Here is a 13610-nt window from a genome sequence, read left to right on the forward strand (position 1 = left end):
TGGTCTTCAGAAAAAAAGTGTACCCTTCCAGACCAGACATTTTTGCTGATGAGTCTCTTATGCTGTTCAAGGGGGAAATTAATTTTAACCTGTTAAGTCCCATGGAATCAGAATCTAAAAGCCATCTGAGAGTTCTACCAAATAAACATATACAGTACAACTTCAGAATATACCAGAAGAAAGGTGACAAGATAGTTCAAGGGATTAGCAGAGACCACAGATTTTGTTATCCTCTAATCCCATAGGTAGACCCTCCAGAATAGAGTTTAAGATAAAGCTGGTCAAAAATTTAATGGCACATTTTTCACATAGGAAAATGCTGTTTCATCAAAATCTAGATTTTTGTGGTCATGTGTCAATTTCAACAAAATTTGATGGAAACATTTTTTAGACTATTCAAAATTGAAATGAAGTATGCATTCTATTGTTACATTCTGACTTTGTTTCATCTGTTATACTTACATTTTAGTATTATAATGCTGACATTACCAAAAAGGGTTATTTTTTTAATATGTGGTTTCAATGTTTCGGAATTGAAACAAAATATTTTGAGATTGGTCCCAAACTGGGGCTAAAAATCAAAATGTCAGTGTCAGAATTTCCTAAAGGACAAAGTTCCATTTTCTGACCAGGTGTAGCTGAAGCAGGATGATAGACCCAGGCTGTACCAGATCTGCAGATAAGTAGACTTTATTGTCCAGGGATGTCAGTCTGGCACTGTTCGCAAACACTACATTCATTCAAAGATGAAACACAAAAATAAAAGATTGAGAGCCACATTCCATTAGCAGTATTTCCAGTTTAAGTCTAATAATTGTGGAACTTCATTCTCAGTCTTTGAATACCAAATTCAGAGGGGTAGCTATTTTATACCCCATGAAAGCATATGCCCAAATACATCTATTAGTCTCTAAGGCAGGGGTAGGCAAGCTGCGGCACGCGAGCTGATTTTCAGTGGCACTCACACTGCCCAGGTCCTGGCGGCTCTGCATTTTAATTTAATTTTAAATTAAGCTTCTTAAACATTTTAAAAACTTATTTACTTTACATACAACAATAGTTTCGTTATATATTATAGATTTATAGAAAGAGACCTTCTAAAAATGTTAAAATATATTACTAGCACACGAAACCTTAAATTAGAGTGAATAAATGAAGACTCAGCACACCACTTCTGAAAGGTTGCCGACTCCTGCTCTAAGGTGTTGTTTTTGCAAATACATAATAGTGAATTTTGTACTGGTACTGTACCTGTGACCGTGAACTTTTTTTTGGGCAAACAGAATCACCTTAGAAGTCAACAGAAAATTCTTCCCCAAAACACGCAATTGCAAAAACACAAGAAGCAGATCAGTGAACACTCTGCACTACCAAAGAAGGGACAACAGGTTTGTTTCCCAGTCACATTTGCATATTATCTTGGTTACAAACAAGAAAGAACAAGAAATCAAAAACAAGCATTTATACTGAAACCATAGTTGAGTCAAACTTTATTAGAATTTCTTTTTTGAGTTAAAATATTTGAGTTTATTTTTAGAACTTTTTTTTTTTTTATGAGAAGGAAAAGGTTAATTTTACTTTTAGTTTTGATGTGACGGGCATTCACTTATCCTATTTTTAAAAAACAGACAGTGAAAGAGAGACAGGCTAGAAAAGATGGGTGAAATATGGCTTTCACTGATGTTTTTGGAAGACCAGACCACTGGTTAGTTATGAGTGGATGCTCTGACTCTCAAGTCAACCACATACCTGCTGCTTGAACTTTTGTTAGTTCGATATGGTTAGCCATGTTATTTGGTTGGATTCTTTTGTTTGTTTTTGAGGCAAGGTAGGTTTGGATGATTGCAGTACAGTTGACTATCTATAGTTGACAAATCTATGCTAGAGCTCTGATGTGCTAGAGCTACAGAATAGGTGTTTTTTGTCCAAACTGAAGATTAATTCAGTTACTCAGGATTTCTCAACCAAACAGCTATTCTGCTCTGAGCTTGGCTCCAGTCTCAATTCTTCCTTTAAAATGTACATTATAAATCAGATGGCTGAACTGGCTGAACATTCCTAAACCCATGATTTTACATACAATGCTTTCTGCTTCACAGGTAATTATGTAAATTTATGTAAATTGGTTGTACTATTCTAAGTGAAAGATATTCTTCGAAAAGTTTAGTTTCTTTAGTCATTTTATTCGGCCAATTTCATGATTATCTAAAACAAATTTCTTCAGGGCCACAAAATTTCTTTTCATGACCACACTTAATTACAAAAGTTTTATTTACTCATCCTATGGCCTAGGGGAAACTGTTCAGGTGACATCCTTTAAAGGGAAAAGAGAGATTACCTAAGGGTCCACATAAATTTGTATTATACGTTTTTACCTCATTTTCAATCAGATTGCGCCCTTACTGAACATTCCAAGCTTTCAACTCTGAACTTGCCATAATTTGTCATAAGAGCTATGCAACTGATTTTTCTGTTCACTAGCTGAACTGAAAGAGCACAAAAAAAAAAAAAGCATTACAAGTAAAACTATGCTTGGTTTGACTCAAACTTAATGTTTTGTTTCACTTTCAGTGTCTCTGTTTGTTTAAATAAGATTCAGGGAAATTGAAAAATAAAACATTTTCCTGAAGAAGAAGGTCAAAATATTTTGTTTTGGAAATACTGAAACAAAATATTTTGTATTCCAGAAACTTTTTTTTAATCAAAATTTGCCAAAATTGAACCACATTATTATTAATTATTATTATTATTATTGCTGTTGTCATCAAAGACAGGTTTTACATGAAAATTTCCACCTGTGACAAGCTAGAAAATTCTATTGTCACATGAAGAAGAAACATTTAGAAGTTCTGTTCTTATTCCCCCTCCTAGCATTAAGCTCATCAAATGGAGTTTGTTCTATGAGATTTCTCCCTCCAAAATGATCTGTTCAATCCAATGTCCTCAAACACGCTACATGCTAACATATCTTCCTTTATGATATTCCACCCCTTTAGCTGCTGTCTTTTTCCCTTTAATCTTGTTCTGTTGGACTCTCTTATCCATAGAGTTGTCAGGACTGCCCTGTACATGACCAAACCATCTCAGTCTGTACTCCCTCATTTTTTTGTTTATGGGTGTTACTTTGAGTATATCTCCACATTCCTCATATGGTTCTTCTTGCTTACACCCATTTCTAAATATTTATCTACTGAATAAATTAACTTAATGCCCTATTTTAAATCTAACAATATAAGATTATTAATATATAAGCCTATTTGCAGGCTTAGCATCAGTATTTCACTTTCACTTTTTTAAATTGTTCACAAGTCTTAAACAACAACTATAGCTATACAAAAGAATAAGTGATTAATTTCCAGTTCACCTTTAACTTAATTTTTTCTGAATGTTTTTGATATCATAACTGATTTAAAGCTAATTTTGAAACTACAAAAAACTCTTTAAAGGCCCAACTTTCTACTAACCTCTTGATACCACTTGTGAAATAGCCTCTGACCTAACACATGTGGAATGTTCTGTCAATGAAAGGTACAAGATAAGAAGTGAACTGAACTGATAAGAAATATTTTTTCATTATGTATGTGTACACACAGTACATGTGTATATACACATTTCAGTCACAGGTAAGAAACCCTCTTATCTAAAAAGCCACCACTTTTTAAAAGAGGCAGCAGCAAACCCTGGAAGCCTTGAACACATAAGAGATCAAACAGGATAACTATTGTCCTATCAACATGCAGCAATTCAAGAATACAATTGCTTGAAACCCGTCTGCATTTGCTTCCAGAAGGGAAAACACTCAAAACAAAATCTGCCTTGACATATAAAATCTGGAGTCCCAGAAAGGGAAAATAAGACCTACAGGAAACTAGCAACTAGGAAACAATTTATGATATTTAAAACAATGGTTACTGTACCATAAGGAACTGAAAACTGAATCTCATCTCACTCCTCTCCAGTCCATTTACTACAGCAGCTAAAAATCATCTTCCTCACTAGCTACTCAAACCATTTCACTATGCTTTTTGACCCATTCTCTGCCTTCTTCTGTCACTTGCATCAAATTCAGGTCTCTTACCTTCCCCTTCCATAATCAGCATGATTGGAAGGGCAGTGGACAAGACTCTGCTTGAGGGTCCAGGTCTTATTCTGGGTTCTGCCACTGACTTGCTTGTGACCTTGGGCAAGTCACTTCATTTTTCTGTGCCTGTTTCTCCTCTCACTCTTTGTCTGTCTTGTCTATTTATACTTGTAATGTCTTGGGGGACGGGAGTATCTCTTAATATGTGTCTATACAGTGGGGGCCCAAATCTTGGTTGTGGCCTCTGGGGACTACAGTAATACAAATAACAGCAACCATTTTCTATCTCCCCTATATCTATGTCCATTTCTTCCTACTGCCCCTCCCCACTACCCCAATGAATTCTGCCCAATGCTTCCCACGTTTGCAATTCTTATAATACTGACTGATTTTCTTAAAGACCCAGCCCCCATAATCAAGCGATTATGCAAGAACCTCAATTTTCTTTTTTGTTTTTGTTTTTAAGTTTCTGGTCTTCATGGTTGTAAAAAAGGCTTTAAAACATGAACCCTAAAAGCTCAAAGACCAGAAGACAAATAAAAATGCAGTCATTTTTTCTTTTTTTAAATCTCACAATTTTTGGAGCCCATCTAACAATTTCAAATTCCTGAAGTCAGCAGTACTATCCTTCCTTTCATGTTTTTCCTCCTACTTTTCTTCCCTCTCTCTTCCAGTGTCCTCTATGCTGGTGTAAGCAGAGTCAGGATGAGCTCTACCCTGACATCTGGTGGTGAATTGTGGTGAGCTGTGGAAAAGAACTTCAGGGGCTGATCTTGTTTGCATAGACACACCGACCCTGCCTAGAATGAGCCCACAGCAGCCCAAATGGTCACTTTGGCTGCTGTGGAATCCCCAGTTTCTCCGTTATTGGGGCAGGAAGAATAAAGTGTTGTTACCCCGATTATGTGAATCAAGGACAATGAAACTGTTTTATGACAGAGGGACTCGCCATCAACTAAGTAGCACTCGCTAGACAAGGGACATGGGTTCCAAAACCCAGTGAATTGAGAGATTGGGGATAAGTATTTGTACCTGATAGTATGGGCCCCCCCATTTGATGGCCTGAAATACCAATTGCACCTCCTTCTCTCTACTGTGGAATATCAAAGGTGATTTTAATTCCATTAGAAGTCTAGTTACAGGCTGTTGAGCTGAATTCACTTTGGGCCAATAGTGCACCAGCACTGAGGCTCCCCTACTACAAGCTGAAATCACTAAAGAGCTGAAATCACTGAGTGCTGTTGAGGGGGGCCTGAAGCTATGTTGCTGAGCAGCTGGCGGAGCAGAGCAGTTTGTGGGACGACTGGAGCGGCTTGTGAGACAGCTGGTGGAGCGGAATGGCTGGCAGAGCATAGCAGTTTGCAGGACAACTGGAGCAGCTCTCGGGATGGCTGGTGGAGCGGAGTGGCTGCAGCAGAACCCCATGGAGAGGCAGGGCAGTCGGCCTCAGACCATGTAAGGTGCCCCTTAACACTGCTGCTTCTCCCCCTCCCCCCCGCTAGCTGGGAGGTAGATCTCTGCAGATAAATTTTTGAACTCTGGGGCTGCACAGAACAGAGACAAAGACTTTTGGGGTGTTGGACTTTTGGGTGATTTTTTGGGTTGCTGGACTTAAGATTGAATCCTGTTTGTGGTGTTTCCCCAACATAATGCCACATTGTTTCCCTCCCTTATTAAAAGGATTTTGCTACACTCAGACTCTGTGCTTGCAAGGGGGGGAACTATTGCCTCTTAGAGGTGCCCAGGGGGTGGCATGTAATTGTCCCTGGTCACTGGGTGGGGGCTCGGGCAGGTTTTGCATTGTGTTATTGAAACAGAACCCCTAGATACTGAACCCGGCCCTTGTTGATGCCAACTCAGACGGGCAGAAGGGTTACACTGAGATAGGGATTTTGAGGCATGTCAGATGCCTACCGTCTCTATCAGTTCCCTGCTGAAAATGGAGTTCTTCCTTCATATCCACAAGTACTAACCCATCACTAAAAATACAGTCTCAAACCTAGAAACTTAACTACAAACCAGAAAAAAAACAAAAAACCTAAACTAGAATCTTTGTTTAGGTCTTCTTCCTCCTCTTTACATCCAATTTATATTTTCTGTTAAGATGGGGTCTCTGCTCCTCATAGTTGACTATCTTGTACAAGTGTCAAGGAAACTTTAAACACTTCAACACTATTACTCTGCCAGGAACAGTCTGCTCTTTGAAACTGCCAAGGAGTTCACACCCTTCGAAGAGACAGTTCTCCAAAGAGGCTGCATATTTCTAATCTACTTAGCATTACCTCAGTTGGGGGATCGCCACATAGATGAGTGGCAGAGAAAGATCCCATGAAGAGCAGCTAACCCATTGCTTTGTCCCCTCACAGAGCTATTTCTACAGGGTCCAGGTGAGGGAGATGCACAATAAGGAAGCAGCACTCTACTTTTATGCCACCCAGATTCTCCAAATTTGGTCTCTCTTCGCGGGGGAGCGATGACTATCTCAATTAGTTTAATAGGTGAAAATCTACTAACACCACCACATTTAGTTGCCTGGGTCTCTTAATATAAGAGCTTTGATTTCAACCTTGTGAGAAATAGTTTCTGAAAGTTGGTAAATACTCTATGCAGTTCAAATATAATTTGTTTAAACCACTTAAATACTCCTTAAATCTACAGCACACAGTAGTTGGATGTTTCCAAAGATATTTTCACCATCTAAGTAAAAAACTCTAATTTATTTTTAATTTAGTTTGTATGCACTTACTTTTTTCTGCATCTCTTTTATAAAAAAAATTAAAATAATGTTCTTATAGTCAATTGAGTAAAGTTTGCATCGGGATGGGGGAAAAAAATTGATGATAGCACTAGCTAGAGGCAAGTATAGTAAAGGCTGGTTCTACACTTAATTTGTCCATATAGCTTAATATATTCACCTCATTCGTGATGTGCAATACTCATGCAACCCTATTCCCTGGCTTCTCTTTTACAGAATGAGTGCTGAATTAAAACTACGTTGTGTATTAGTTTTATGAGATGGACAAATGTCTACTGGTATTTATCCTAAGCCATATCCATTAATGAATGTATATGAATAGTATTAGGAATCCAGGTTTGAAAGAGGAGAGATTGTCTAAACTCAGTACCCTGCATTCTACCACTACCCAAAAAAAAAAAAAAGGGGGGGGGGGGGAATTGAACACTTAAGTTCATAGAATATCAGGGTTGGAAGGGACCTCAGGAGGTCATCTAGTCCAACCCCCTGCTCACAGCAGGACCAATCCCCAACTAAATCATCCCAGCCAGGGCTTTGTCAAGTCTGACCTTAAAAATTTCTAAGGAAGGAGATTCCACCACCTCCCTAGGTAACCCATTCCAGTGCTTCACCACCCTCCTAATGAAAAAGTTTTTCCTAATATCCAACCTAAACCTCCCCCAATGCAACTTGAGACCATTACTCCTTGTTCGGTCATCTGGTACCACTGAGAACAGTCTAGATCCATCCTCTTTGGAACCCCCTTTCAGGTAGTTGAAAGCAGCTAACAAATCCCCCCTTATTCTTCTCTTCTACAGACTAAACAATCCCAGTTCCTTCAGCCTCTCCTCATAAATCATGTGCTCCAACCCCCTAATCATTTTTGTTGCCTCCGTTGGACTCTTTCCAATTTTTCCACATCCTTCTTGTAGTGTGGGGCCCAAACCTGGACACAGTACTCCAGATGAGGCCTCACCAATGCTGAATAGAGGGGAATGATCATGTCCCTCGATCTGCTGGCAATGTCCCTACTTATACAGCCCAAAATGCCGTTAGCCTTCTTGGCAACAAGGTCATACTGTCGACTTATATCCAGCTTCTCATCCACTGTAACCCCTAAGTCCTTTTCTGCAGAACTGCTGCCTAGCCATTTGGTCGCTAGTCTGTAGCAGTGCATGGGATCCTCCCGTCCTAAGTGCAGGACTCTGCACTTGTCTTTGTTGAACCTCATCAGATTTCTTTTGGCCCAATCCTCTAATTTGTCTAGGTCCCTCTGTATCCTATCCCTACCCTCCAGCGTATCTACCACTCCTCCCAATTTAGTGTCATCCGCAAACTTGCTGAGGGTGCAGTTCACGCCATCCTCCAGATGATTAAATTAATTAATTCTAAAAGGCTACTAACAGAATTGCCAAAAAGAGCAAAATGTATTGCTATGCAAAGATCCAAGTTCTAAGATTTTAGGAGCTTTAGGACTGAAGAGGGAGCTGGTGGCAGCAGGCTGAAGTTGAGAAGAGTAAGAATGCCTCATATCTCTGGCACACATATGGAAAAGGAATAGACAGACAGTGCTGGATTTGCAATCCCACCCCCCAAAGATCACCATGATATGGGTGCTAAATTATATAAAAATGAACTGTGGGACAGACCAACCTACTATGGGGATCCTGGGACACTCCGAACCAGTTGATAGAAGGGGAAAGCAGCTAGCATAACCAGGGGAAGGCATGGACAAAGTGCCAGGCATCCCTAATCTTAAATTCCCATCTTAAATAACAAGTTTGAGTTAGAAATTAAGTCTGTGTGTATTTGGTTCTATTGTGTTATGTCAAGAAATATTCTACAGTAACAAATGTTTTAACCAATATTTATTGCAGGAGTGGCTGTTTCTGGAAGAATACACAATTACCAATTACAGTGAACAATACAGATTCTGAACATAAATTACACTAGTGTGAAAAGAATAACTTAAACAATTGTTTGAAACAAGAACTTACTTTCATCCTTGCAAACAAACCATATATGAACAAAAGTGATACTTTCGGGGGGAAGGAGTAAAATTTTTTTTAAGCGATGTAATTGCTCTTTTTAAAACATAATGAGAATTGTTCTATTTGAAATGTCAGTACTGATTTTATGAGAATCAATACTCTTCCACCACAGGTTTGAGAATTTCCTTTGCTATAAAATGAAGTGAAACAGTAGTAGTATTCAAGCACGTACTATTGATAACAGTAAATCAGTTTCACCATATCTAGAATTCTCTATTAGAAGGAACACTATCACTTTAAAAATCTAATCAGTTTCAAAAAGGAAGTTAAAAGTAGCATCAGTTACTGCATTTACCAGTGAGTTCTCCTACTAAATTTGTGGTTCTGCAAATATGTTTTCCTGTTTATTTTAAATGGCTTCTCTCTCCCCTGCTGCTGGGTAAAAGGTGTGCACAAAGAACAAGCTGTCTATGGAGGGGAAACCGTGAAGGTGACTAAATACAAAGTGCTATCAAGTTTATAAAGTAAACAACTGAAAGAAAATTCCACCTCTGTCTCCAATTTCCCTAGGTTAAAAAAATATCCCTTTTAAAAAAAAAATTAATAAATATTAATCAGGATTAAAATTATATATGAAATTTTACAAAACCAGCATCACCTAAACTTTTATTTGTAGCATCATCCCAATATATAATAAAACGACAAAAGGAATCGTTCTTAGTATTTGGATGAACGTAGCAACCATGTTTGAAAGATTTAATATGAGACTTTATATTATATTAAAATTAAAACTTAACAAAAAATATGGTGACATTTACAAGAGTTAAATTAGGTACTTTATAACAAAACACAACTACAGTATCAGGGTGTTCCATTCATCACCTAGACATCAGTAAGATACAATAGCTGTTCAGAAATATTAACATCCTTTTGTGTAGAACAAGAATGTCATACAGAAGAGAATATTGCACTCCTAGCATTACTTTACCTTTCCCAGAAGCTTCTGATAATTCTGGTATAAACTGTTTTACAAATCTTGCTTTATTATGTTTTAATAAATTAATTTTGGGGCAAAACAACACCAGAAGACTTCCATCCACAAAAATCACAATGTAACAAAATCTTTACTTAAAAGTTCTCACTTTATATATATTTAATATTCCATTAAAATATAATTAGCAACATTTGACAATGTGAAGGTTCTAATCTCTCTCCAAATTGGGAGTACATTGTATGCAACAACACAGTAAACAGCTGTTACATGAGTTTAATTGAAACTAAAAGTCCAAAGGGAATAAAGGACTGCCTAGTAACTGTGAAGATTACACTGGCAGAATAGCAGTCTCACACAGCTAAACCAGCTCTGCATCATCATAGGAAGCCAAACACAGTAAGGAACCTCCAATGAGACAACTATCCCCCAAGAACAGCATCAGAAAGCCTCCCCCTCGTCCTCTTTTGTTGTCAGGTCCAAACAACAATAAAGCACATGCTCTGCTTTGTCATCCCGCCTCCCTGAACAGATAAGCTGCCTGAAGGGCTCTCCCGACGCGCTGAGAAACCGCTCACTCGAATGCAGGTGCCTTGCAAATCCTAGCACCCTTTTGCTGTCTCTGATTAGCTGCCTCTGAAACCACAGTGGATCATTATCAGCAGCACAAATAAAACAAAATCCTATTTCTCTATAGATCTCGGCTGCCTCCCTTTTAAAACTGGGTCTACCTTATAATTAAAAAAAAAAACGCATATTCTTCAACTGCCAAGGATCTAATGGGTTGTAAGTTAAAGATACAGCAAATCACGGGATGCCGGTGAGAGATAAGCAAGGTTGCGGGGGGCGGCGGGTTGCCGAAATCCCTACTGAGCTCCACACACCGTCCAGGTGAGCCCCTGGAAGCACCCCCCACCCCCCAAAGGGAGGCACTGCCAGACCCCCTCCTCGGACCCCTTCCCTGGCGCTGCACCACCCCCGCGAGGGGCTCTCAGCAGGCTGCCCGGCAACACCTAGACAATAACATGCCCCCTCCTCTGCCCACAGCAGCTCGTAGGGGAACGGGATGGGCACAACGGGGCAGGTGCCCCCCACCAGGCAGGCCGTGCAGGGGGCTCCCTCCAAGGACTCCGCTCACACGGGGGATCCTACAAGGCACCTCGGTCGGCGCTTCCGGCGCCTGTCCCCGGGACCGGCCCCGCGCAGCCAGGCACCGGGGGCTCCCTCGCCCTCCGGCGTGCAGGAAGGGCTGACACGTAATGGGCACCCCCAAACCAGAGCCGCTGCTCCCGGCCGGCCGGCGGCGCGCCGGAGATGCAGCCTGCCCTCAACTTACCTTGGGCTTGTAGAGCCACTTTCTGAACCTGTTCATCATCACCCCAGCTGCTGCCTCCGCCTCTCGGGCCGCTTCCCGCCCCGGCTGCTTGTGGAGGGGGGGTTACGGATCCCTCTCCCCCGGCACCCCAGGCGGCTGCTGGGGGGACCCGCCGAAACCCCGTCCCCTCCTCCGGCTGCTCTGCGGGGCTGGCAAACCCGGCCACGCAAGCCCCAGTCAGGCTAGGAGCCGCGAGGGAGGCTCTGCCCTGCCGCGGAGGAGTATCCCGCAGGGCCCCCTCAGGCTGACCTGCCCAGGCACCGGCCAGCAGCAGCAGCAGCGCCTGTCTTCATTGACAGCCCCCAAAACATTCCACCGCCGCCACCAGCTCCCAGCAGCAGCGCTCACCGAGCGCATGCGCACAGGCGGACCCGCTCAAGCCCCGTGCGCTGCCTCTGGCCAGCGCTCCCTACTCTTAGACCAATTGGAAGGCGGCCGCGAGGGGCTCCCTCCCCGCTCACTCCTCCCTCTCGGCTGCTCATTTGCGTAACATGGATCCCTCACCAAGCTCAGAAGGGGAGGACTACAACTCCCAGCATGCCACGCCCCAATAGCTCAAGGGACCACTGAAAATACGGGTGGCGAGTTGTATGCTGGTACTTGTAGTCTTGTCGCGGGGCAATAATTAACGCGTCCACTTAATAATATTAAGTAAATAATTATTATAGTCAACCCGGTTAATTGGGTTTCAGGCAGTTTCTGGGGCTAAAAAAATCCACCAGCTGGAGTCCCCCGACCACCAGTTGCTAGGCAACGGTAGGTAAACATTCGCCGCCATCTTGCTTTTCGTTTTGTAGTTTTTTACTCCTCCCTGGACCATTCGAATACACGAATGAGGACGGCTGAGTCGACTACAAATCCCAGAAGTCTCCGCGCCCCCACGCTGCGGGCATTAGCTATAGAGAACCAAGTAGTTTCCGCAGCAAGTGGACTCTGCTGATTCTGCTGCGGCTCCCATAGCGGTGAGTGGGAGTGGGAGTGGGGGCGGGGGCTGGGACTTGCTCTGACCCTTACTACTGGCCCAGGGATTCAAAGCCTTCACCTTCAAATACAAATGTCCCGCCACAGTCCTTCGCCCGCCCGAGGGGGACCCCGATTTAGGGCTCGCCCTATCCATCCCCTCTGAGGCTCGCTGCCAAAAAAAACCACCTAGAGCCCCACCACCTCTTTCATTGCAAATTAAACAGTGATGAAACGTTAAAAGCCCAGTTGTGTCCACCCTCCCTGTGCAGAAATTAAAGTAAAACATCCTTTAGTTTATTTATATAGGGTTACCATTCGTCCGGATTCCCCCGGACATGTCCGGCTTTTTCGGGTTAAAAATAGCGTCCTGGGGGAATTTGTCAATGTCCGGATTTCTCCTCCTCCCCCCTCCCATGCAGAGCGTGCGCGCGCTTACAAAGCAGCCGGTGCTCCAAAAGCCAGAGCCAGAGCCCTGCTTGCACTTCCCCCTCCTCCCTCCTGAAACTTGACACCACTCCCTTCCTCTCCCTCCCTGCACTCACAGATCGCGGGCTGTTTGTCTGGAGCTCCGACCCTGCTGCCCTCCCCCGCTGTCGAGCGCGCTGCTCTGCAGCACAGTAAGGGGGCCGGGGGCCAGAGAAGCGGCAGGGAGGTTCTGGGGGGGAGGGGAGTAGTCAAGAGACAGGGAGCAGGAGGGAGGGTTGAATGGGTCAGGGAGTTCGGGGGGGGGGCTGTCTGGGGGTTGGGGGTGTAAGGTTTTGGGTAGTCAGAGTACAGGTGGGGGGGTCTCAGGAGGGGGCAGTTAGGGGACAAGGAGCGGGGGGGTTTGGGAGTTCGGGGGAGGGCTGTCTGGGGGTTGGGGGTGTAAGGTTTTGGGCAGTCAGGGTACAGGTGGGGGGAGTCTCAGGAGGGGGCAGTTAGGGGACAAGGAACAGGGAGTCTTAGGTAGGGGGTGGGGTTCTGGAGGGCAGTTAGGAGCAGAGGTCCCAGAAGGGGGCAGTCAGGGGACAGGGAGCAGAGGGGTTTAGATGGGTCAGGAGTTCTGGGGGGGGCTGTCAGGGGGTGGGGGTGTGGATAAGGGTTGGGGCAGTCAGGGGACAGGTAGGGGGATAGGGTCCTAGGGGGCCAGTTAGGATGTGGGGAAGGTCTCAGGAGGAGGCAGTCAGGGGACAAGAGGCAGGGAGGCTTAGGGAGGGGGTGGAGTCCTGGGGGGCAGTCAGGGGACAAGGAGTGGGGGGGAGGGTTGGGGGTTCTGAGGGGGCAGGAAGTGGGAGGGAGTGGAAGGGGCAGGGGCGGGGCTAGGACAGGACGGGGGCGGGGCTAGGACAGGACGGGGGCGGGGCTCCTCCCGTCCTCTTTTTTGATTGTTGAAATATGGTAACCCTAATTTATTTGTTAGAAGACCAGAGAATTGCCCCAGTATCCTTTGCTAAAAATTTCCCTCTCCCACTCTGCTGTGGAGCTTATTAGGCTTG

At 43.5% G+C, this 13610-nt stretch overlaps 2 protein-coding genes across 6 annotated transcripts in view; one reads left to right on the plus strand and one right to left on the minus strand.

Annotated features, from left to right (window-relative positions):
• ZFYVE28 (zinc finger FYVE-type containing 28) overlaps nt 1–11505 on the minus strand; it is a 294752-nt gene extending 283247 nt beyond the window's left edge. For all 5 annotated transcript variants that reach the window (XR_008445193.1, XM_054030704.1, XM_054030703.1 and 2 more), the window contains exon 1: nt 11134–11505. Coding sequence is in view for 4 of the 5 variants with exons in the window: in XM_054030704.1 (XP_053886679.1) it covers nt 11134–11172 (39 nt within the window). In the remaining variant the exon portion in view is untranslated. The remainder of the gene's footprint in view (nt 1–11133) is intronic.
• Nucleotides 11506–12667: 1162 nt separating this feature from the next.
• The window catches only part of CFAP99 (cilia and flagella associated protein 99), a gene marked incomplete at its 5' end in the record, with an annotated part of 88213 nt that continues 87270 nt past the window's right edge, over nt 12668–13610 (plus strand). Inside the window, one exon of the mRNA XM_054029683.1 lies at nt 12668–12752. Coding sequence (XP_053885658.1) covers nt 12668–12752 — 85 coding nt within the window. The remainder of the gene's footprint in view (nt 12753–13610) is intronic.

The sequence above is a fragment of the Malaclemys terrapin genome, chromosome 5 (assembly GCF_027887155.1).
Source record: "Malaclemys terrapin pileata isolate rMalTer1 chromosome 5, rMalTer1.hap1, whole genome shotgun sequence".
Classification (NCBI taxonomy): domain Eukaryota; kingdom Metazoa; phylum Chordata; order Testudines; family Emydidae; genus Malaclemys; species Malaclemys terrapin.